The following is a 22,429-nucleotide window of genomic DNA, read 5'->3' as shown; positions in this document are numbered from 1 at the left end:
CTGATAAAACAGATTCTTCGGCTTGTGGCCTATATAACAATGGAAAGTGACAGGGGTGAGGGAGGGCCTTGCACCTGTGAATGTGAATCCACTGGCGATTTGCCTGCCGAGAAGCTCGGAAACTATATAGCAAAATACAGCAGCCGCAATAAAATAAATGATTGGATAGTGAAAAAGGTTTGCTTGATACAAGTTGCAGAAAAGCTAGATAAGGAGGAACTTTCTGACAGTGAGACCAATCAACCAATGGAACAGCTTGCCTTCAGAAGTTGTGGGGGCTTCACTTGAGACTTTCAAGAAGAGATTGGACTGTCATTTGTCAGAAATGGTGTAGGGCTGCTGCTTCAGCGGGGTGGGTGGGGGGGCTTTTTTGGACTAGATGACCTAGAAGGTCCCTTCCAACTCTGTTAATCTGTAATCTGTAAAATGTGCCACTAGCAGTGTCTCATCTAACTTTATCTTCCTTCCATATACTATGCTTGCCAGATACCAGTATTTGGATATTCGCCTACAAAGTTAGAATATTTATCCAATCCATGTCAAAACTATAGTAAATCTCTTACTCCACTTCTCAAACCCCCATTTACGACTCTGCAGAGAACAAATCACGAAGCTCCGTGTGTGTGTGTGATATTCATCAACCACAAAGGCTGTGTGCTTGTTTTGGTTTCTTTTGTTTGTGGTGAGAATTCACATGCTGTGGGGAAGGATGAGGTTTTGCCCACATAACTTCCCATTCCACCCATGCTCTGTGCCCCCTCTGCGAGAACGGGCAGCATAGGAAGTTTAAGCCACAACAGTTTTGCCAAACAAAAACAAAAGGGGAGGAAGTAAGTAAGAAATCGTAGCTCTTCTGAAAGTCTTGGGATGTTTAAGGAGACAGAATGTTTGAAATCTGACAAACTAGAATCATCTGCAAGCAGATAGGCTACAGGAGGCTCTGCGAACCTGTTTTATCCAGCCACTACCTAAGCTAGAAAAATGTACACCATGAAACCTTGTTTGGCTAATCAACGAACTTATTTTCATTGTTAACAAAAGGGAATCCATGACATGGCAGTAGGGTCTCCAAAATCCCCTCTTAGGAATTGTCTTCCCCTAAACAGAGGTGTCCATGCGGTGGTGTAACTCCCCAAATTCCCAATCAGCATCATTCTGGTTTCTGAGAGTTGGAATGCTAACATATCTGACATATGAGTCTTTCGAGATAGACACAGCAGTCTATCAGGAAAAACTGCTATGTATCCAAGCTGCAGAGATCCTGGAAGCCCTCCAGCTTTGACTGTACCAACAACATTACTTTGTTCGGCACGCTAAGATGAAATTCTTGCACAACCAATTAAGATCCATTGGGTGACACCTGTCCAACATGAACATTTGCTGGATGTGCCCTAGCAGTCTATTCCCCAATTAGTTCAAGGCTGCTATTAATAACGTCAAAAAGGTGACTTCACTCCGAGGATGCTGGAAAGCTAGCCATACCCAGAATGCCGTTGCCTACTCCTTCCCCTTCCCTACCCCTCCAAAGGCTATGCATCCAGCCAGTTGAAACATGCCTCCTGCTCCTCTCCTCAGTCCCTCCTCCCTCTTTCCCTAATTAAACTGCAGGTGAACCCGCCAGGGACTGGCAAGTTGCCAGACCTTCAGCTTTCCGTGGCAGATAGTAACTTGCTTCCCCCCATCTTCCCAAAGGAGCCCCTGAGACCTTCATCACTTGAGGTGCATTTTGGAGCGTGTCATCTTTGTGCACTCCAGATCCCCGTTATTAGCTATGTAAATGCCACTTCGTCTTTACTAGCGTTCGGCTTGGGGATTTTTTGTGCGTGTTTCTCAGTCACAACAGCCTTGGAATACAGGGCATCACTGCCCCCGTTTTGCAGCAGAAGAGTTGAGGCTCAGGCCCAGCGCGAAACAGCATTTCAAGTCACGTCTGGTAGTGGGATCCGTGGCTAGGCGGAGGTGTAAACATTCCAGACTGAAACGGGCTGAAACCAAAGTCAGATTAAAGGAGGAGCCTTAGGCCAAATTGGATTCAAGGTATCTCTCCTCTTGGTATGTCAGCACCACCCTCTGCTCTGATGCCTCTACACAACGTAGCCCTGGGGAAATCATAACAGAAGATGTATGTGCCTAACAGGGTCACGGGGTCAGTGCCTGGAGCTAAAATAACAGGCAAAGTCACAACGATGGCTCAGTGGTTCTGCCCTTCCAGCCAGGCAGCTCTACCAATGGGAGAGCCTTCCAAAAAGTCTACACTACAAATGAGGAAAAGTCTCAGATCCAGGTAGTCCTTGATTTGCAACCATTTGGTTAGTGACTGTTGGAAGTTATAACGGCACTGAAAGAACGTTGGTCTTACCTGAACGTTTTTTTCTGGAGATGTGGAGGGAGGGGTCACGGCAGGGTTATCGCAGCCTGATTGGTCCATTTGACTGAGAGAAAGCTTCTTAACCTTCGGCTTCTCCCGTTGGTTCCCAGTTTCCGCAATGTCACGGTCAGCACCTGTAAATCAAACACAAACAAGGGCAAGCCCCCCCGGGGCCTCCCGATTCTACACCTCCCGGACCCTGTCTAACTAACTAGGGCGGGAATGTGACCCCTCCCTCCACATCTCCAGAAAAAAACGTTCAGGTAAGACCAACGTTCTTTTTCCAGTAGTGTGGAGGGAGGGGTCACGGCAGGGACATACCCACGCTACGTCCCTGGGCGGGCAGACTGGGTCCCAGGTGAAGAATCGGACACCACCCTCTGAAGGACCCTCCGGCCAAACGATGCCTCAGCCGAGGCATAAACATCCAAACGATAATGCCTAATAAAAGGCGTGGGGGAAGCCCAGGCAGCCGCCCTACAAATATCCTCTAAGGGCGCCCTGGTGGCCCAGGCCGCAGAAGTAGCGGCACTGCGGGTGGAGTGAGCAGTGATCCCTGATGGGGGAGGCTTCCCGGAAGCTCCATAAGCCTCAACTATGGCCAACCTTATCCACCGTCCTATGGTGGAAGACGACACCTTGCGTCCTAACGAGCCTGGGTGAAAAGAAACAAACAACGCCTCGGTCCTCCTAATGCTCTCCGTTCGCTTTAGGTAAATGCGAACCGCCCGGCGGACATCTAGCTTATGCCACACTAACTCCTGCTCCCTCGAAGGATTGGGACAGAAATTCGGGAGCACAACTTCCTGGGCCCTGTGAAACTGTGAATTCACTTTCGGAATGAACGAAGGATCTAAACGAAGGACCACCCTGTCCTGGTGAATTACACATAGGTCACTACGGGAAGACAGGGCCCCCAACTCTGAAATGCGCCTGGCCGATGTAATGGCCACTAAAAACACCACCTTAAGGGTAAGCAGACGCATATGTATCGTTCTAAGCGGCTCGAACGGGGAGCCCGTCAGAGCCTGGAGAACCAGGGTCAGATCCCAGGTCGGAAATCTATGAACCGGAGGCGGACGGATATTAGCCGCCCCCTCCAGAAAACGCTTAATCAGGGGGGAACGGGAAAGAGTCGGAGAACCTTCCCCCCCCAAAATGGTGGCCAAGGCCGCCACCTGTCGCCGGAGAGTATTATGCGACAAGCCGTCCTCCAATCCCTTCTGGAGGAATTCCAACACATCCGGGACGGTAGCCCTAGAGGGATCCAACCCCAGTGGGATACACCATTTTGCGAACGCCCTCCACGTGGCGTTGTAAATCCTAACCGTGGAAGGCCTCCTAGACGCCTCTAAGGTGGCAATGACCCCTGACGAGAGCCTCCGCCCCCTCAAAATCCCCCGTTCAAGAGCCAAGCGGTCAGATGAAGCCACTGTGGCTCTGGGTGATCCACGGTACCCTGACGCAGAACGACCTCCCCTGGGGGAATCCTCCATGGATCTACTACCGACAGCTGGACCAGGTCCGCGAACCACGGTCTCCTCGGCCAGTACGGGGCTAGCATGACCACGAGAGCCCTCTCTGTGACTACCTTCCTTATCGTTCGGGGAATGAGGGGAAGGGGAGGAAAGGCATAAAGAAGGCCCGGAGGCCACCGGCTCCTGAGGGCGTCCGCTCCTTCCGCCGAGGGAGTCTGGAACCGGGTGAAGAAACGCGGCAGCTGGGCGTTCTCGGGTGAGGCAAACAGGTCCACCAGCGGCAAGCCGAATCTGATGCAGATCTTCCGGAACAGCTCCGTGCCCAGTTGCCACTCGCCCTCGTCCAGAGTCGTGCGGCTGAGCCAATCCGCCTGGAGATTCGACACTCCCGAGATGTGCTCCGCTACGATCGAGGCCAAATGCCTCTCCGCCCATAGTCCCAACAACTGTGCCTCCCGCCAGAGAGCGCGGGAGCGGGTGCCCCCTTGGCGATTGACATGGGCCTTCGCCGCCACATTGTCCGTGAACAAGAGAACATGTTGCCCCCGCAGGTGATGACGAAAAGTCCTGAGGGCAAGTCTGGCGGCTTTCAGCTCCAGCCAATTGATGTTGTGGCGGAGATCCGAGGCAGACCAACGCCCCTGGGTCATGTCGGAGTCCATCACGGCCCCCCAGCCGAAAAGGCTGGCATCCGTCGTCACTGTGACTCTCTCGGGCTCCCAAAAGCAAGCCCCCTGTTGCAGCGCTGGGGACAGCCACCACCGAAGAGAGAGTCTCACCTCCGCTGGTAGAGGGACTGGCCGCAAGGAATTGCTCATCATCCTTCTCTGGACTGGGATCAAGGCCCACTGAAGAGGTCGCAGGTGGAGCCGGGCCCAGGGCACTATCCCTATGCAAGAGACCATCTTCCCCAGGAGCTGAGACAAGGTCAGGATGGAAACAGACCTTCTTTTTCGTACGGAAGAGACCAGCTGGCGTAAGCTGGACAAACGTTCTGGAGACAGGCGGACCCTCCCTGACTCTGAGTCTATCACTGTCCCTAGGTGTAGGATCTGCCTGGATGGGGACAGGTGGCTCTTGGGAAAGTTCACGGAAAACCCCAACACCTGAAGCCAACGGATCGTCAGCCGAAGATCCGACTTGGCTCTGGATAAGGACCCTGCCTGAACAAGGACGTCGTCCAAGTAACACTGAAGTCTCACCGGGACGGAACGCAGGTAAGCTGCCAGTGCTGCCAGGACTTTGGTGAACGTCCGCGGAGCTGAGGCCAGACCAAACGGGAGGGCCCGGTACTGGTAATGCCTGCCCCGGTGAGAGAACCTGAGATAACGCCGGTGAGACTGAAGGATGGGGACGTGGAGATAGGCCTCCGTCAAATCTACTGAGGCCATGTAATCCCCCTTCCGAATGCCCTGCAGAATGGATTTCAGGGACGCCATCTTGAACCGCCTGTATACTAGGTAGCGGTTCAGGCGTTTCAGGTTGAGGATCGCCCTCCAACCCCCCGAGGATTTTGGAACTACAAACAGGTGGGAATAGAAGCCCCGCCCCCTCTCTGGCTCCGGAACGACCTCCACTGCCCTGATTTCTAGAAGATGGGCGACCGCGAGGTCCATGAGGCGACGTCGCCTCGGGTCCCGAGCCGGGGGAAAAACTTTGAAAAAACTTGGGGGTTTGGAAAGGAATTCTAACCTTAGGCCGTGGCGAACGGTCGCCCTGACCCAACCGTCTGACGTGATCCGATCCCACTCGTCCGCATACAGTGCCAGGCAGCCTCCGATGGGATCACTCGGGTTTGAGTCATTTCCCTCTGCGGAATGGGCGACCGCCCCCCCCACGAAAGGGCCGCTTGGCCTGCGGCTGATATCTAGAACGGTCCTGAAAACTCTGCCTATTGAAAGACCTGTCCTGTCTATACGGTTGGTATCGCTGGTCCTGATCCCTGTCATAAGACCTGAACTGGGGTCTGCGATAGGGATGACTACGGGACTCCGCCTTCTTGGTGGATGTGGGCATAACTTTCTTCTTATCTTTATTTTCCACCAAAATCGGGTCTAAAGAAGCCCCGAACAAATTTGGACCCTCAAAGGGGGCAGCTACTAGATCCCACTTGGCTTTATAGTCCATCTGCCAGTTCCTGAGCCACAGGAGCCTACGAGAGGCCACAGAGGTGGCCAAAGCACTTGACCCAAATCTAACAGCGTCTAGGGTCGCATCAGCCGAATACTGACACGCTGCCATTATTTTAGCCAAATCCTGGTGTACCCGCTCATCTTGGATCGGGATACGGTCCTGAAGCTGGCGAAGCCACATAACCGTTGTACGGTTGAAGTACGAGGCGGCAGCCGCCGCCCGCACCGCCCATGCTGAGGCCTTGAAATTTTTACGTAAAGTGAGCTCCGCCCTCTTGTCCTCTGGTTTAAGCTTGTCTGCCGCGTCCCCCGAGACCACTGGGGAGGATGAGACTAGAGCTGCTATGGGCTGATCTATACTCGGAAGCTGAATAGCCTGCACAAACGACTTTTCCATGTTATAGGCGCGACGGTCGTTGCTGCCAGGCGGAGAAAAGTTAGAAGGACGGGCCCACTGACTAGTAGCTACCTCCAAAAACAGGGGAGGAGCAGGGATCTCCTCCTTATTGGTGGCTGTCGCTGAGAACATGACCATGTCCGGATCAGTGGGCGGGGGGACTGTGGGGTCCCCAGTGCCCACCTTGGTAGTCCTCCTAGCCTTCTTAAGTAAAGGCTTGAACATGGCCTGAAGGAACAGGTTTGAGGAACGAGGGGGCTCGGGGGCCGCATCCTCCTCCTCCGAAAACCCCCAATCATCCCTCCTCGCCTCCCCCCTTGAGGAGACCTCACTCATGAGGGAGGGGGAAGAAGCCCTAGACCTAGATCTACCAAAAGGAGTAAGCCTACTGTGATGATACGGCCTGTCCCTTTGGGCTATGCCCCTAGAGATGGCCGCAGAAATAAGCCTTTTGAGGTTCTCAGGAAGGTGTTCCAGATCCTCCTCATCGCCCTCTGAATCATAATCTGGTGCCACATGGGCCCTGCTACGTTTACTGCCCCTACTCGGGCCTGCAGAGGTACCCTCCAATGGGTCCTCCCTATCTGCCCCTCTAGTCCCCCGGGAAGGAGAAGGAGAGCGAGGATCCCCCCGCCCCTGACTCCTATCAGATCTACCTGAGGAGTCAGATGAAGATGAAGGGCTAAACCCCCTGGCCACAGGAGGAGAAGGACAGGAAGCCAAAGCACGTGGGGATCCGGATCTAGGCCCAGGATCCCGAGCCTGCCTTTTCTCGGCCCTTTCAATAACTTTTTCAATGGCCCTTGATCGCCTGAGCTCATCTCTCTGCAGAGCTCTTGAAGGCCTTTCCTCTGCGCAAGGCCGAGGAGCTCGAGGCCTAACTGTGGGGGTGGGATCCGCCCTATCTTCGCCCGCCTGGGGTGGCGCGGCCTGCTGGGACTCTGATCTCTCCGCCATCGCCCCACTCACGTGCTCCAGGTGGTAAACAGCCGAAAAACAGGGAAAATCAGCAGCCACAGCCCTTTAGCTGGTGAGAAGACGCCTGCTCTGGGCTGCCTGCGATGCTGCTACTCGCACCAGCACGATCCTCCGGCCTCTACGTGCTGCAGGCCCAGCCACGTGTGGTAAAAATGGCCGCCGGCTTCTGTGGGCGGTCCTCCGACAAAGCGCGCCCAAAAATGGCCGCCGACCTTGGCTGACGCTTCCCGAGCCTCTGGGCGACCGCTCGCAAGCTCGCCGCCCCGATCCAAGCCTGCACTCACTGGGGGAGCCCAAAAACCCCCGTAGGCAAGAAAAAATGCCCCCGCGCCTCTGCCGCAAGCCGCAACCGGCCCCGGGATCAAGGCGACTGGAAAGGAAGCCGATCTGCCGCTTTCGCGCCGAAAAACCCCAGCGCGCTGCGGCTCCAGTCAATTTGAACGTGTCGCTGCAAACTAGGCAGCAAAAGAGGTTATAGGATCGCCCAGCACGCCCGAGACTCCAGGCATCAGTCCGGGCGATCCCCTGGGAGAGGAAAGGCACGGAACGCCCCCCCCCCTGTCTCTCAGCCTTCCGAGGGCAGTAACAACAGCCCTGCAAGGCAGACCAACTAGCAAAAAACTTTAAATTTAGAATGTTCAATTTTTTTACCAAATCCAATACTAAAATACTATAAAAACTCTCTAACTAGGAACCAAACCTGAGTCTTGGACCTTGACTGAGAGGAAACTGGGAACCAACGGGAGAAGCCGAAGGTTAAGAAGCTTTCTCTCAGTCAAATGGACCAATCAGGCTGCGATAACCCTGCCGTGACCCCTCCCTCCACACTACTGGAAAAGAGACTGGTTTCACACTTACGACCGTTGCAGCATCCCCGTGGCCATGTGATCAGAATTCAGGCGCTTGGCCACAGGCATGTATTTATGACAGTTGTGCTGTCCCAAGGTCACGGGGTCACCTTTTGTAACCTTCTCAGCGGCTTCCCGCAAGCAAAGTCAATGGGAGAAAATGATTCACTCATTTTTCTGATTTCCATACATATGTATTTAGGAATCCATACCGTTTATAGCTTGTGCTGCAGAATATATCAAGAGAGTGCATTTTTAAAAGGCATAACATAAAAACACAATACATTGCCAGAGTCATCTAATTGTGCTTCTCTTGGCAGGGAAATTCTGATTAGATTTCTTTGAGATCCCCTTGCCGGGGGATCTCAGCATCTGAGGTCAAAGTGACCATGAATTAGATCTCAAGAGAACTAATCATACGTTACATTAAAATATATAAGACTCTTTCAAACTATTGAAGGAGACTTTGTTATTGTTATGGTTGGTCACACAATGAGCCAGATGTTTAGCCTGGATTTGGCATTTTTGTTTACCTATGGAATTCTTCCTAAGAACCTGAGACAAGCAGATGTTGCTACAAAATAATATTAAAGGTATCATCACAGGATGTCAGCTGTTCCAAATAATAATAATTATTTAGTATTATTACTAGGGATGCAGTGGCTCAGTGGCTAGGGTGCTGAGCTTGTCGATCAGAAAGGTCGGCAGTTTGGTGGTTCGAATCCCTAGCACCGCGTAACCGAGTGAGCTCCCGTTACTTGTCCCAGCTTCTGCCAACCTAGCAGTTCGAAAGCATGTAAAAATGCAAGTAGAAAAATAAGAACCATCTTTGGTGGGAAGGTAGCAGCGTTCCACACGTCTTCGGAGTTTAGTCATGCAGGGCACATGACCACTGAGACATCTTCTGATAGAGCTGGCTCTTCGGTTTAGAAACAAAGGTGAGCACTGCCCCCTAGAGTCAGGAACGACTAGCACATGTGTGTGAGGGGAACCTTTACCTTACTATTATTGCAATTATTACTATTGTTATTTCATCATCATCAGGTTCAATAATAGGTTTAAGGTAGCATTTTTATTCTCCAATCCCTGCAAAGTAGTTCTGAAGCAAGGCTGCTCAATCTAAAACTCTTGAGAGCAAGTGTGGAATCCCATCATGAGCCAATCAGTGCTTTCACCAATCCATGTGAATAAATGTAGCCTTGTGTTACAGCAGCACTTTTGGAGTAACAAAAGTCCTTTCAGTTCTCTAATCCCCCAAATTCAACCAAAAGAGGCAAAATAAATTGCTGGTTTCCCACTCTGTAGAGATGCTCGGTCATCCAGGTTATGGTTGTCCTAAAGGTGTTTTTTCAGGAGGCAAATGGTCTTTCTGAGAATCTCCACAGACTTTTACCTATACAATTTGGGATGAACATCCTTTGAATGGTATGGGAGTAAGAATGGATTTTCAGAGGAAAAAAATTGCAGACTGCAGGAACAAGGAGCGCTACTCAGGTAGACTAGGGATGGGTTTTGCATTTTGTTACCCCCAGTTTGCCCCACACGTGCCCGCTCACTTCATATGCGCCTGGCCTTCCGTGCATGTGTTTTCTCACGCACACACCTTCCGTGCATGTGCCGGGCCTCAAAAACATGCCTAAATAGGACGGCATAGAGCTGGGGCGGGTGGGTGTGTGCGCCCACCCATGATTTCTGCTACCAGTTCGAGTAAACCGCCCTCAACCAGCTGAATGCCACCTCTGCAGGTGACCCTAGGGACACAGATAAACCTTTGAGTGCTTCAAGGACCCTCTAAAAGGATGTCTGCAAGGAGTATAAATCCTTCCATTCCCCACTATCCTGTCAGAGCTGAAGAAGCTTCTTGGATGAGAGGCGAAACAGCTTCAAAAGAAAACAAAACAAGGAAGTCCAGTTGCCTCCTGAAAAAGCCCCCTTGGGAATAGTTTCCCACTCTCATCTTTTGCTAGTTCTGGTGCCAGGAGCAAAATGCTGATAAAGAGCCTCAAGATGACCTTCTTCCTAACATAAATTCCAGCTGAACGCTGCAGCGGTGCATGGCATTTTCACATGTCATTCTTCCTAAAAAGTGGCAATCATGGTCGTAAGTTCAGGATATGCATGCGTGGTAAAGCAGAGTGGTTTGCTTGCGCCAAAGACTGGGAGGCAGGTTGAGGCAAGAATTGGAGGTAGACTGCTTATATAAACAGAGAAAATTAAACTAGGTTTGTGTATGTGTATATAGTATATGTGTATATATGTGTGTGTGTGTGTGTTTTCATAAATTTTCATGGGTGTAGGTATGCTGGGCTTGTTGTATTCGTGTCTTTTCCCATGTAAGATTGAATATTATATATAGAATTATATATATAGAAAGCCATTTTTATGTTGGCTTGTTACATTTGTGTTGCATTTGTGCTGATAAATAAATAAAGGGAGACTAGTATAGATCTATTTCAAGCTATTGAAATAGGTATGTATTGTGTCACAACCCCTGGTATGCCCAAATATGGGAGGGAGCATACTGCTTCCCTTTTCTGTCTATCGGCAAATGGCTTTCTACCTGGATGGCTCCTAGGGTGAGCCGATAGACAGAAAAGTGAAGCAGTATGCTCCCTCCCATATTTGGGCATACCAGGGGTTATGACACAATACATACCTATTTCCCTGGCTTAGCTGGTAAAGGAGGAGAGCCTGTGGCTTAGTGGTTAATACAACTGCCTAATGTGTAATACAGGCCAGGTTCAATTCCCAGTAAGGGTATGGCTAGGTGATGAGAGCTAAATAGCTTGAAATAGATCTATACTAGTCTCCCTTTATTTATTTATCAGCACAAATGCAAAACACACACACACACACAATGAAACTTTGCAGAAGGGTTTAAAACAGGTTTGCTGATAAGGCTACCTGTGAAATCTACTACAGAGCTTCAAGGGAGGCTTCCCTCAAATGGAAAAATAGCCTGTTCCAAGATTTGTGGGGGTCTGAGCACTGAAATTAATAGAAATGTGCCACAACTGGGCACAAAAAAAATCAAGTTAGCTGCCCTAGGGAATGATATCTTGGATGAGAGTGAGATGGTGCTGGAATGGCATACAAGCCAACACAGTTCCAGGCTGCATAAACAGATGGATAGAATAAAGACCACATGAAGTGTTAATATAACTTTATAATGCCTTGGTAAGGCCACACTTGGAATACTGTATCTGTTTTGGTCGCCACGATGTAAAAAGGATGTGGAGACTCTAGAAAGAGTGCAGAGAAGAGCAACAAAGATGATTAGGGGACTGGAGGCTAAAACATATGAAGAATGGTTGCAGGAACTGGACATGTCTAGTTTAATGAAAAGAAGGACTAGGGGAGACACAATAGCAGTGTTCCAATATCTCAGGGGCTGCCACAAAGAAGAGGGAGCTATTCTCCAAAGCACCTGAGGGCAGGACAAGAAGCAATGGATGGAAACTAATCAAGGAGAGAAGCAACCTAGAACTAAGGAGACATTTCCTGACAGTTAGAACAATTAATTAGTGGAACACTTTGCCTCCAGAAGTTGTGAATGCTCCAACACTGGAAGTGCTTAAGAAGATGTTGGATAGCCATCTGTCTAAAACGGTATAGGGTTTCCTGCCTAGGCAGGGGGTTGGACTAGAAGACCTCCAAGGTCCCTTCCAATTCTGTTATTCTAAGCCATGCACAGAAGTCTTCCTGGAAGGGAAAAGAAAGATGAAGCTATCTATCTATCTTCCTTCCTTCCTTCCTTCCTTCCTTCCTTCCTTCCTTCCTTCCTTCCTTCCCTTGCTACGTTGTTTCTTCACCCTCAATAGTTCAGCTGCCCAGGACTCAATTCCATGAGCAAGAAAGATGCATCTAATGAGAGAAAGATGTAAGTTGCAATTTTAAAAAAAGCAGTGGGACAGCACCACGTTTTGTCTAAGCATACAAAATGAGGGATTATGTGGACATCTTGCGTTTTGTCAAAAAGGCAATTATGCAGAAACCTAGTCCAGAAATCCTCCAATGCATCCATGTTGAAACTGCAGAGTGTGCACACACAACTCTTGTCCTGATTCTCTATAATATTGCAAATTATCAGCAAAACAGTATTAGTCAGTGTGTACCTTTCTTCTGAGGAATCCAGCACAAAAGAAAATCCATTGCTGCTTTGTTTGAAAGCCAAACGGTCGTTTCACATCTACCTGCGGTTTCCCCATTACATTAGCCAGAAGCAGATTTCTGGAGTCCAACCAATTCAGATAAACCAAGATTGGAAGGAGAAGTACAACAGGCTCCTGAACGTTGAGGGTTGGATAGGGTAATGGATGAGACAGAACTCAGGCTTCAGTGACAACAAACAGCTCTTTATTAGGTAACTATGTACAAATCCAGCGCTGGTTTGTGTGACAGCTAGCCCTTTTATAGGGAGTGTCAGACAGCTCAGCCCATCGGCTTTGAGTATTTTCCCGCCGGAATGGAGGACCTTGGTGGAACCTATTGCTCCAGTCTCAATATGTAACATTGAGAGATGGTGGTTTCTTTCCTCATGTGATTGGAAGGGAAAATGTTGATGTGTAAAAGATCAGAAACAAATAAATAGAAGTGCAAACTGTATATTATACAACGTGAATGGGAAAATGATGGAGCTAATGTCAGTACTAAAGGCATGAATAATTCAAAGGATCTGCCCGCTTTAGATTACTAAGAACAAGCCTTATAAGCAACCCAAATCTTGAGACACCGTGAGATGCAAATCATCTCTACATTAAAAAAATAAGTACATGCCTTTTTTCTGTTGGTGCCAATAAGAGCTGTCGATGAAGCTGTCAGTCTTTAATGTGCACATATATTCCAAAATAGATGGTCTCAGCCAACCTTGGCAAAGTTTTCGTATTCAATCAAGTGGGGAGCTAGTTTGTTCCCCAAGAACCACACAATGTGTCTGCAAAGAAGCAACAACTGACACTAAGCACCACAAAACTAACCTACAAGAAGTTATGTAGAAGCCTTGCTATTCTATCACCCGCAGACATCCGATTCCTTTTCATCTTAAATTCTCAGGCTATGAAATATATCCTGTGGCAATGAGTTCCAGCAATTAACAAAGCCCTGTGGAAGGGCATTGTTTCTTCCAATTAGCAGCCAAACACCTTCCTTAGGAGTTTTTCATGATAAGCATCTGAAGTTCCTGCCTTGTCTACTATCTCAACATGTTATTACCTAAACGTATCTGACATGGCTTTCCAACTGGGAAGAAATTTGATACATCCTGATTCCTGAAGAAGAGCTACTGTACTACATTAGCTTTTGCAATACATCTCACCCACCCACCCTTCAAGTATCTCTGATCAACCTCAGGAAGGGATTATCACATGCAAATACATAACAAAATCCCAAAGTAGCCAGAACTCCCCAAAACTAACACCAACAGATTTCCATCTAGTGAGACAATAGTGTTTTAAATTACAGACAGGCTGCTATACAATTGAGGTGGCCATGTACCCCAGAGCCAAGAATCCTGAAAAGCACATTGGACTATCTAGCAGGTTCTTGTGCAATGTTCCAATCAATTTATACTGTCTTTATTTTAAATGTTGACAGATCTTCCCTGAGTTTATATTTCTGTTTTTGTCACAGCAGTAACAGGATCTGGCTCATCTCGGCTGGGTGGTATTGACAGACTGAGCCTGTGTAATATATGGATGGGAAACCTCCAGGGAGTTCCATGCTAGAGGAAAAACTGGGAAACTGGAAAAATATCCCAGAAGAAGGAAATAGCACATCTTTTATATACTGTTACCAGGAAAACTAAACAGAAAAATTCATGAAGCACCAGGAACTGAGGTGAGCATGAAGGAGCCTTTACTTTTTTATACAAATTTAAAACACAATGTTTGGACATAGGATTCTCCCTTAAAAAGCAAACCAGAGTTTGGTATAAGACAGCCAGCTATATACAAATGTGTTGAAAACCCAAATAAAATTATAACAACCAACACCAGCAAGACAAAAAATATTAGTCTACCAGCAGATCCAAGTTACATTGGCTGAAACTTTCATTTCTTCTTAACTGAATTTTTAAAAAACTAAATAAATTGATCTTTAGAATCTGCTCTTATTTTGGTACCACCTTATGGTAAATTGTTTATTCTGATGTGGATATTTTCATTATTTCTGGCGGGGGGGGTGGAGATATTTTTAATATGGCTTTTTGGATCTTCCTATTCCTTTGGATATTTTTTTCTGGAAGGGCAGAAATAAATGCACAAAATACAGGCAGTCCTCGACTTACGCCCACAATTGAGCCCAAAATTTCTGTTGTTAAGTGAGACATTTGTTCAGGGAATTTTGACCCATTTTACGACCTTTCTTGCCACTGGTGTTAAGTGAATCATTACAGTTGTTAAATTAGTAACACGGTTGTTAAGTGAATCTGGCTTCCCTATTGACTTTGCTTGTCAGAAGGCCACAAAAGCGTATCACATGACCCTGGGACATTGCAACCATCATAAATATGAACCAATTGCCATCTGAATTTTGATCATGTGATCGTGGGGATGTTACAATGGTCATAACTGTGAAAAAACAGTCATAAGTCACTTTTTTCAGTGCCATTGTAACTGAACGGTCACTAAACAAACTGCTGTAAGTCGAGGACTACCTATATACAATAGGTGATCTGGGGGGGGGGGGAACTCTTAAGACAATTACATCACCTGATAATTCTGAGAAGCTGCTGAATTCTTGAACAAATCCTAATGTCACAACTTCTTGAGTGAATCGACTGCTTGATCTGTAAAGCAACTTAACATCTTCCCAAACATTACCAACTTTTGCATTGCTGGAGATTTTACAGGTAGGGAGGCAAATCCTCACCTTTGCTGAAGATGATGCTTTCATAGGGGATTTTGTTTTTTGTCTCCAGACTAGAGCAGTTCCAACGCTGATCGCGGAACTGGTGCTGGCACTCGTGGATGGCAATCTGGATGCCCTGAATGGCAGACGCCGTCACATCAGGGTTACGGATGCAAACCTCCAATTGCCGCCGTGTCAGACCAGGCAGGTTCCTGCAGACGGTGTTTGCATTAAGCACAGGCTCCAGAGGCAGCTTCAGTCCCAGGATTTCGTTAGAAAAGGAGCTGGAAAAGGAACAGACCATCAGCAATGTCATTATCACATTCTAAGAGCACTTTTCCTGTAAACACCTCATCTGTCTGTCTGTCCATCCATCCATCCATATCTATCATCTATCTATCTATCTATCTATCTATCTATCTATCTATCTATCTATCATCTATCTGTCTATCTATCTATCTATCTATCATCTATCTATCATCTATCTATCTATCTATCTATCTATCTATCTATCTATCTATCTATCTTCTATCCACCCACACCTCTATCATCTATCTATCTATCTATCTATCTATCTATCTATCCACCCACCCACCCACCCACCCACCCACCCACACATCTATCCTTCTATCATCTATCTATCATCTATCTATCTATCTATCTATCTATCTATCTATCTATCTATCATCTATCTATCTATCATAGATCTATCATCTATCTATCCATCCATCCATCCACCCACACATCTATCTATCTATCTATCTATCTATCTATCTATCTATCTATCATCTATCTATCTATCTATCTATCTATCTATCTATCTATCTATCTATCTATCATCTATCTATCATCTAGCCAACCAGCCAGCCAGCCAGCCAGCCAGCCATCCACCCATCCCTCTATCTATCCTATCTGTCTGTCCATCTGTCCGTCCTTCCATCCATCCATCCATCCATTCACTCATCTATTTAAGATTTTAAAAAGTCAATAAACGAGCAAGGGTGAAGATTCTGATATGATGCCTGCAGCTGTGATGTTTGCTGGAGCTAACTTTATAAGAGATGAGGGTCACTCACACACTTTCGACATCCTGTCAGCATCAAGACTAGATTGTCCCTTTTCTTTTCCTAATACAAGAGGACTTTATGAAAATTCTGGATTCTGATCCACATATAAACGTGTGTAACCATTACAGCTATCCCAGGCAACGGAGAAATTAAATTGCATTCTGCCTCATGATCCTTCCAGCAGTTTTCATCTTGCTTACTTCAAGAATATTTCTATTTTGGCCTCCTGAGGCCAAACTTGCTGCAGCTTCAATGGCATCAAAAGCAGCAAAGTGGCTAAAGAAGGTGGCTCTTGCGAAACACCACATCTGGCTGTTCTCTTAGTGACTGGAATCTCTAACCTGTAAAATTAGATCTTCTAGATTTAGAAACAGAGACAACTGGAACCTCTGAAGATTAAGGAATAAATCTTTTTGCTATCTAAATTTGACCACTGGGAGCTGAAAGGCACGGAACAGCTGGGAAACAACCCTTTCTCTCTAAGGTACGAACATCTGGCTGTTGTGGCAGGCATTATTTCTTTTCTTCCATGGCCAAGAGATTCAGAAACAGAGTGCAGCTGAAGTATCAGGAGGTATTTCCTAACCCTAATTCAAAACATGCTCTTGCACAGCAGAAGATTGCTGTGTCTACTCAGTCTGCTCTCCGTCCAGACACAATGCTGATATAATCAGAGTTGACAACACAGCTTACTAGTTCATAAATACCCACAGAGAGAAAGTATGTCATGCATCTCAGCAGCACTCTGTTTTTCTGTTCGGGTAGAAATCAGGTGTGGGGGGATCTATTATGCAAATAGGTCTACTGGCACACAAATCTTCTATAAATGAATATAACACCTGAACTATTTATTTATGTATTTATTTTATTCAATTTCTCCAGCTGCCCAACTCAACAGATTTTGGGCAGCTTAAAATTATAGAACAATTAAGCAATTTCAAACAGTAAAACTAACCACAAAATTATTACTGTTGTTGTTTTTCAGTTCTAAAGGTCCATCGATAGGCTTCTATTAGGAGCTAAAGGAAAGCTCATGGATTCAATACTCTAGTAAGTGCAACATTTATTTGTCTAATACTTAAATGACAATATGCCACGTGTAGTAAAATAAAGTTTACTATAAAGAAAGTTATGAAGAATCTATTGCCTTAAATTCTCAATTACTGGAGTTTAATTTGGATACAACGAACACATTCTTCAGTCATTTATACATTCAATTTCTACACTGTTTAAGAGATTTCTATCAGCTAAAACAGGAATATGTGCATTAAATTGATTCATTCAAAATGATTCCTTTTTGTCTTTTACATAATTAGACAAATCATGTAGACTTACACAAATGGTGCAAATTTGGATTTAATGGACATCCCTCCTCCAAAATGGTCTGCTAAATCAAGATTTGTAGCACCATGGCTTAATAAGAGCCAACCATCACAATTCACAAAACTCCACATTGCACGGAAACAATGAAAAGCTATTTTGGAACAGGTTAAGTTCAGAACCCAAAAGAAACTTTCTCCAGTCTGGCATTTCTTAACTGCGAACTGTTTTGTTCAGCAATATTTTGCAGAGATAAAAAAAAGGGACATCATTTGGGATTAGAACCTGCTTGGCAAATGGTGCACTCCCAGGTACTTTCGCCTAAAGCAGCATGTTCAGTTTTGAAACCTCACTTGAAGAAAAGGGAAGGAGAAGAAAAAGGCATGGAAAGGAGATGATCAGAAACTTAAGTCATATGAAGAAGCATTCAAGAAAATGGGAACATTCAGTCTCGATAAACTGTGGGAGAATAGAATAGCATTCTTCGAATACTTGAAAGTATCTCACATTAGAAAGTAGTCAAGATGTTTTCCATTGTTCCAGAGAGCAGAACATAGAACAATAGAGTTAAATTGCAGGAAGGCAAATTCCAATTGTAGGAGGGTCAAATCTTTCTAATGGTGAATGTAATATGACAGTAGATCTAAATCTTCAGAGAAGTGATGGACTCCCCCCCCCCCCCACTGGAATTGACCAGAGGCTAGATAACAATCTGATGGGAATGCTTTCATTTGCCTTCCTGCATAAATTTAAATTTGTACTCAGTGGCTTAAATGGCCTTTTCAATTTATAATATATGGTAGGAGAAAATACGTATATTCTGCCATAGCCCTCTTCTCATGTTAGAACTGATATACCTGTGGAAGCCACTAAAAACATGAAAAATTCCCACTGCCTTTAAAAAACATTATCACACAACCATCAGTGTTGTAGTTCCTGTCTGTGTTTGCTGACTAGAAAGGCTAATCCATCCTTTTTTGTCTAAATACCATCAGATTTCCCACAATCACGCCATCTGTAAATTGACTAGAGCAGGTGAACAGAGAGAGAAAAATCAGAGAGACACCGGTTGATAGTCAAGAAGGCTCTAATTATACAGTACAGTGTTTCCTTTGGCAGTTTTAAAAATCAGAGTTCCAAGCCTCTAATAGCTCAATTTTAAGAGACGTAAAGATGGTTGTCACTCCTTAATACCAGTACTCCATCAAAGGCAGAGGCGCGAAACAGTGTCTCCTCTCCCACAGGATCATAGTTCGCCACCTTTTGATATGAACTGCTCTGTCCAGCCAACCATTTCTTTGAAAATGCCTGTCATCCTATATTTGATTATTACAAGCGTTGTATTTTAGCAATGTGACCAGCTATGGATTGCTGCCCAAATGGGGTTTATTAAGGGGAGGGGGATTTTTATTATTATTTTGGATGAAGCCAAGTTGCAAATAGAGGCAGCAAAAGAGAGATAAAATGCAGAAGACTCAACACATTACTGTCTGTCTGTCTGTCTGTCTGTCTATCTCTATCATCTATCTAGCAGTCTATCACATATCTATTATGTGTCTAGCAGTCTGTCTGATTCTATCTATCATCTATCTATCTATCTATCATCTATCTACCTATCTATCTATCTATCTATCTATCTATCTATCTATCTATCTATCATCTACTTACCTATCAAATTTCTATAGCATTTACCCACCTGCATGACTCTGAGCAGGTTACAAATAAAACCATAAGATCATATAAAAACCATAGTTAACTCAAAGTTTAAAAATGGAATTAAAACAAAGTTAAAAAGAACACTTGAGAAAGTTAAAAGACAAAGGAAGCACCACCACCTACCAACCACTCTAGACATTTCATTACCTAGTTTGGTAATGAAACGTCTGCAAGAAATTAGGGAATTCTCCAACAGAATTCTCAAACTATTCAGAAGGGCTACATAGAATCCACTGTTAGAATTGAAACTATCTGAAAACCAGATTTCATCTGAAAATAGCACCTTCTAACAAGCCTGTGTTAATAGCTAATTTGAAATAGTTAGGTAATGTTGTATATTCCTAGGAAGAGGCTAAGCAAGCGAGCTATTGTATATACCAATTATACTGTCCAAAGAGAAGAGATCATGCAGGTAAAGCAACTGAAAAAAAATCACTAAATGGCAGCAAAGATGTTCACAAAGCTATTATCATTTGTGGTCGTCTAGAGTTTTGTACCTCAAATCTAGTATTCTATCCTAGGCCTGGTCAATCCAGGGAGGTAGATAAAAATACACAATGCAAAAATTAGTAGTGTATAACTACCACTGGGGTACCTGCATTGGTTCATCAATGAACTTTTTTATTTCCGCTGTAGTCAGTTTGCACCTGTCAAAGGTGGCTCATATACACCTTAATCTCTTATCAAAGAGAGATCCAACCTAGAATTAAGGAGAAATTTCCTGACAGTGAGAACAATGAATCACTGCAACAGTTTGCCTTCATAAGTTTTGGATGCACCAATAGTGGATGCTTTTAAGAAGAGATTGGACAGGCATTTGTCTGGAATGTTATAGGCTCTCCTGCTTGTGCGGGAGGTTGGACTAGAAGATTCCAAAGTCCCTTCCAACTTGGTTACTCTGTACTCTGTTATTCTGTTACTCAACTTTTAACATCCCCAACTGAACAATTTTCTTCTCCTCACACCTCAACTGATTTCCAAATAAAGCAAAAGAAAATGTGACCTTTCCCAACTGTCCATATTATGTACAATCATGTGAACAGGAGAAAATGACAGATGTAAGATGGTCATATGGAAGCTTATTGCTACAAGACCAAAAGTGAGTGTATAGTTCAGTGATGGCTAACCTTTTTCTAAAGGTGTGCCAAAATTGTGTGCATGCGCGCTATTGCACCTGCACACATGCATGCACAACCCACCTGTGCATAAATGATGCCCCCCGTGCATGCGCGCATGATTCCCCGCGTGGGGGAGGGAGTTTTCACCCTCCCCAGGTCCTGGAGAAGCAGCCCAGTTTTCATGAAAATGGGCCCATTTTATGCCCCCCAAAAGGGCCTAGATAGCCTTTAGGAAGTTTATAGAGTGCTCCTGGGGGGTCGGGGGGCAAAATTGAGCAAAAAACTGCCCGTTTTTCACTCATTTCTGCCCTCCCCAGCCATTAGGAGCTCTCTGAAAGCCTCCTACAAGCTATGCATGGCCATTTTTGTGAAGGGGATGGGGTTTCAGAAGGCAAAAAGTTGTATTCAGTGTATAAGATGCGCCCAGATTTTCAGCCTCTTTGTTGAGGGAAAAAGGTGCGTCTTATATTCTGAAAAATACGGATACTTCTTCAGCAATGACTACGGTTGAGATAAAACAAGTTGGCCAGATGCGCTTTTCAGAGCTGTATTCAAAATGTTTATACTTTGAATAGCTATAGGGGGAAAAAACCCAATTTTTGCAGGACAAGTAAAGATGCTGAAGTACTCTCATCCGCGCTGATGCATCCATCCAAACCTTGTGTGCAGCGGCTGATCTTTCGCCTAAGAGGGATCTATCTTACCTGGGAGAACTTTCCTGTCTTAGATCAAATCCTTTCATTTAATGTAGCACTTATTGTTGCTGGGCTGCAAAGGAGCATATGAGCTGATTCATTCATGAGGAAGTCAGAGCATCATTGTTTGCCTTTGTACGTTTATATCAATCAAGTCACTGTGGTTTCTAAAACATGGTTAACACATGAAGCCAGCCAGATGGGATCTACTCAACAAATCATGTTCAAACAAGGTATGCCACAATGCAGTATACAAATCAAACAAAAAGGAACTGTTTTACTTAAATATTCCTATTGCAGCAATGCATTCCTGGGCTTTGGTTCTGTCCTCTGGCATGACTTCTAAGTTATACAATATTCTGACTATGTCTCTTGGTTAGTCCTTCAATGTCCGGCTACTGGAGTTCCACTGTAGAGCCCACTCAGATTGCAGCCCGTAACTCAGCTCTGACCAGGAAGGACTGGAGACAAAAACCAACAACAGAGTTGGCAACAAGCGAGGTCTCTCTTGCTTGCCTACTGATGTGGTATGCTCTGTCCTGACATTTCCAGTTTAAGAATAAATTAGACATTTGTGTCTAGCAGTGACGTGCGGTGAGGTTTACAGCTTGTGAGGCAGCAATTTTTTTAGACTTGTGGACTTCAACTCCCAGAATTCCACAGTCAGGCATGCTCAGTTGTGACCTGCCGCCCTCCGCCCTGGGATTCGGCCACGGCACCGCCTGCCAGAGCTGCACGGAATCCGGGGCACACTTGTCGGGCGAGGGCAGCGCAGATGGGGAGCGGACGGAGTGGAGGAAGCCTCTCCCCCCCCTCTTCCCGCACCCAAAAGAACAAAGGGGACCTCTGCCGCCACCCGGGCAACCCGGCCGGCCTTTCTCGCGGCGGCTCTCTGGTGCTGAGCTTGGTCGTTGGGCGGCAGATCGAAAGCGGGAGCCAAGCTGGGTCATTCCTCCCAAAAGGCAAGTTTCCCATCGAATGACTCGCTGCCCTGATGATGAGAGGTTAGGCTGTGCCTCACTTGCCTCACCTGACTGCACGTCACTGGTGTCTAGAGTTCCAAAGTGAAATACACAAAAAGATTCTGGGTAGAGAAACCCTTTCGTGAATCCTGGAGATACTTTGCTACCTGCAAAGGCTCCTCTCACTAAAGTTATTTTCAGTCTTCCCTTGCCCAGAGCTCCACTCGTTTCAGGTATTCTGTTTCTGTATCTTTCATGCTAATGGCTTCCTTGTATAACAGGGCTTCTGCCAAGCTTTATGAGCCATCAGCCCGATAACCAATATATAGGATTGCTCTAGAATCTGCCCCTACATGTACAGTGGTATGAAATAACATGCCACGGGGTATTTTTGTCCCCCTGTTCTGTTTCTTGACTGATTTTTCAATGCTCTCTTGGTTATGTAGATAGAGATAGAGAAATATTCTCTATGCTGTTGATTTGTCAATCGATCATCGCAGTAAT

The 22,429-nt window shown here is 45.9% G+C and overlaps 1 protein-coding gene and 1 long non-coding RNA gene across 5 annotated transcripts in view; one reads left to right on the top strand and one right to left on the bottom strand.

Moving 5' to 3' along the window:
• WNT10A (Wnt family member 10A) overlaps nucleotides 1-22,429 on the bottom strand; it is a 65,650-nt gene that overhangs the window by 29,382 nt on the left and 13,839 nt on the right. For all 4 annotated transcript variants that reach the window (XM_081936156.1, XM_081936157.1, XM_081936155.1 and 1 more), the window contains exon 2: nucleotides 15,069-15,331. In XM_081936156.1, the coding sequence (XP_081792282.1) occupies nucleotides 15,069-15,331 (263 nt within the window). The remainder of the gene's footprint in view (nucleotides 1-15,068; nucleotides 15,332-22,429) is intronic.
• The window catches only part of LOC309383516, a 113,709-nt gene continuing 103,029 nt past the window's right edge, over nucleotides 11,750-22,429 (top strand). Inside the window, exon 1 of the long non-coding RNA XR_014173863.1 lies at nucleotides 11,750-11,859. This is a non-coding gene — a long non-coding RNA (uncharacterized lncRNA). The remainder of the gene's footprint in view (nucleotides 11,860-22,429) is intronic.

The sequence above is a fragment of the Natrix helvetica genome, assembly GCF_964273705.1.
Source record: "Natrix helvetica genome assembly, chromosome: 1".
NCBI classification, from domain to species: Eukaryota; Metazoa; Chordata; class Lepidosauria; order Squamata; family Natricidae; genus Natrix; species Natrix helvetica.
This window is presented reverse-complemented; position numbering and strand designations above follow the sequence as displayed.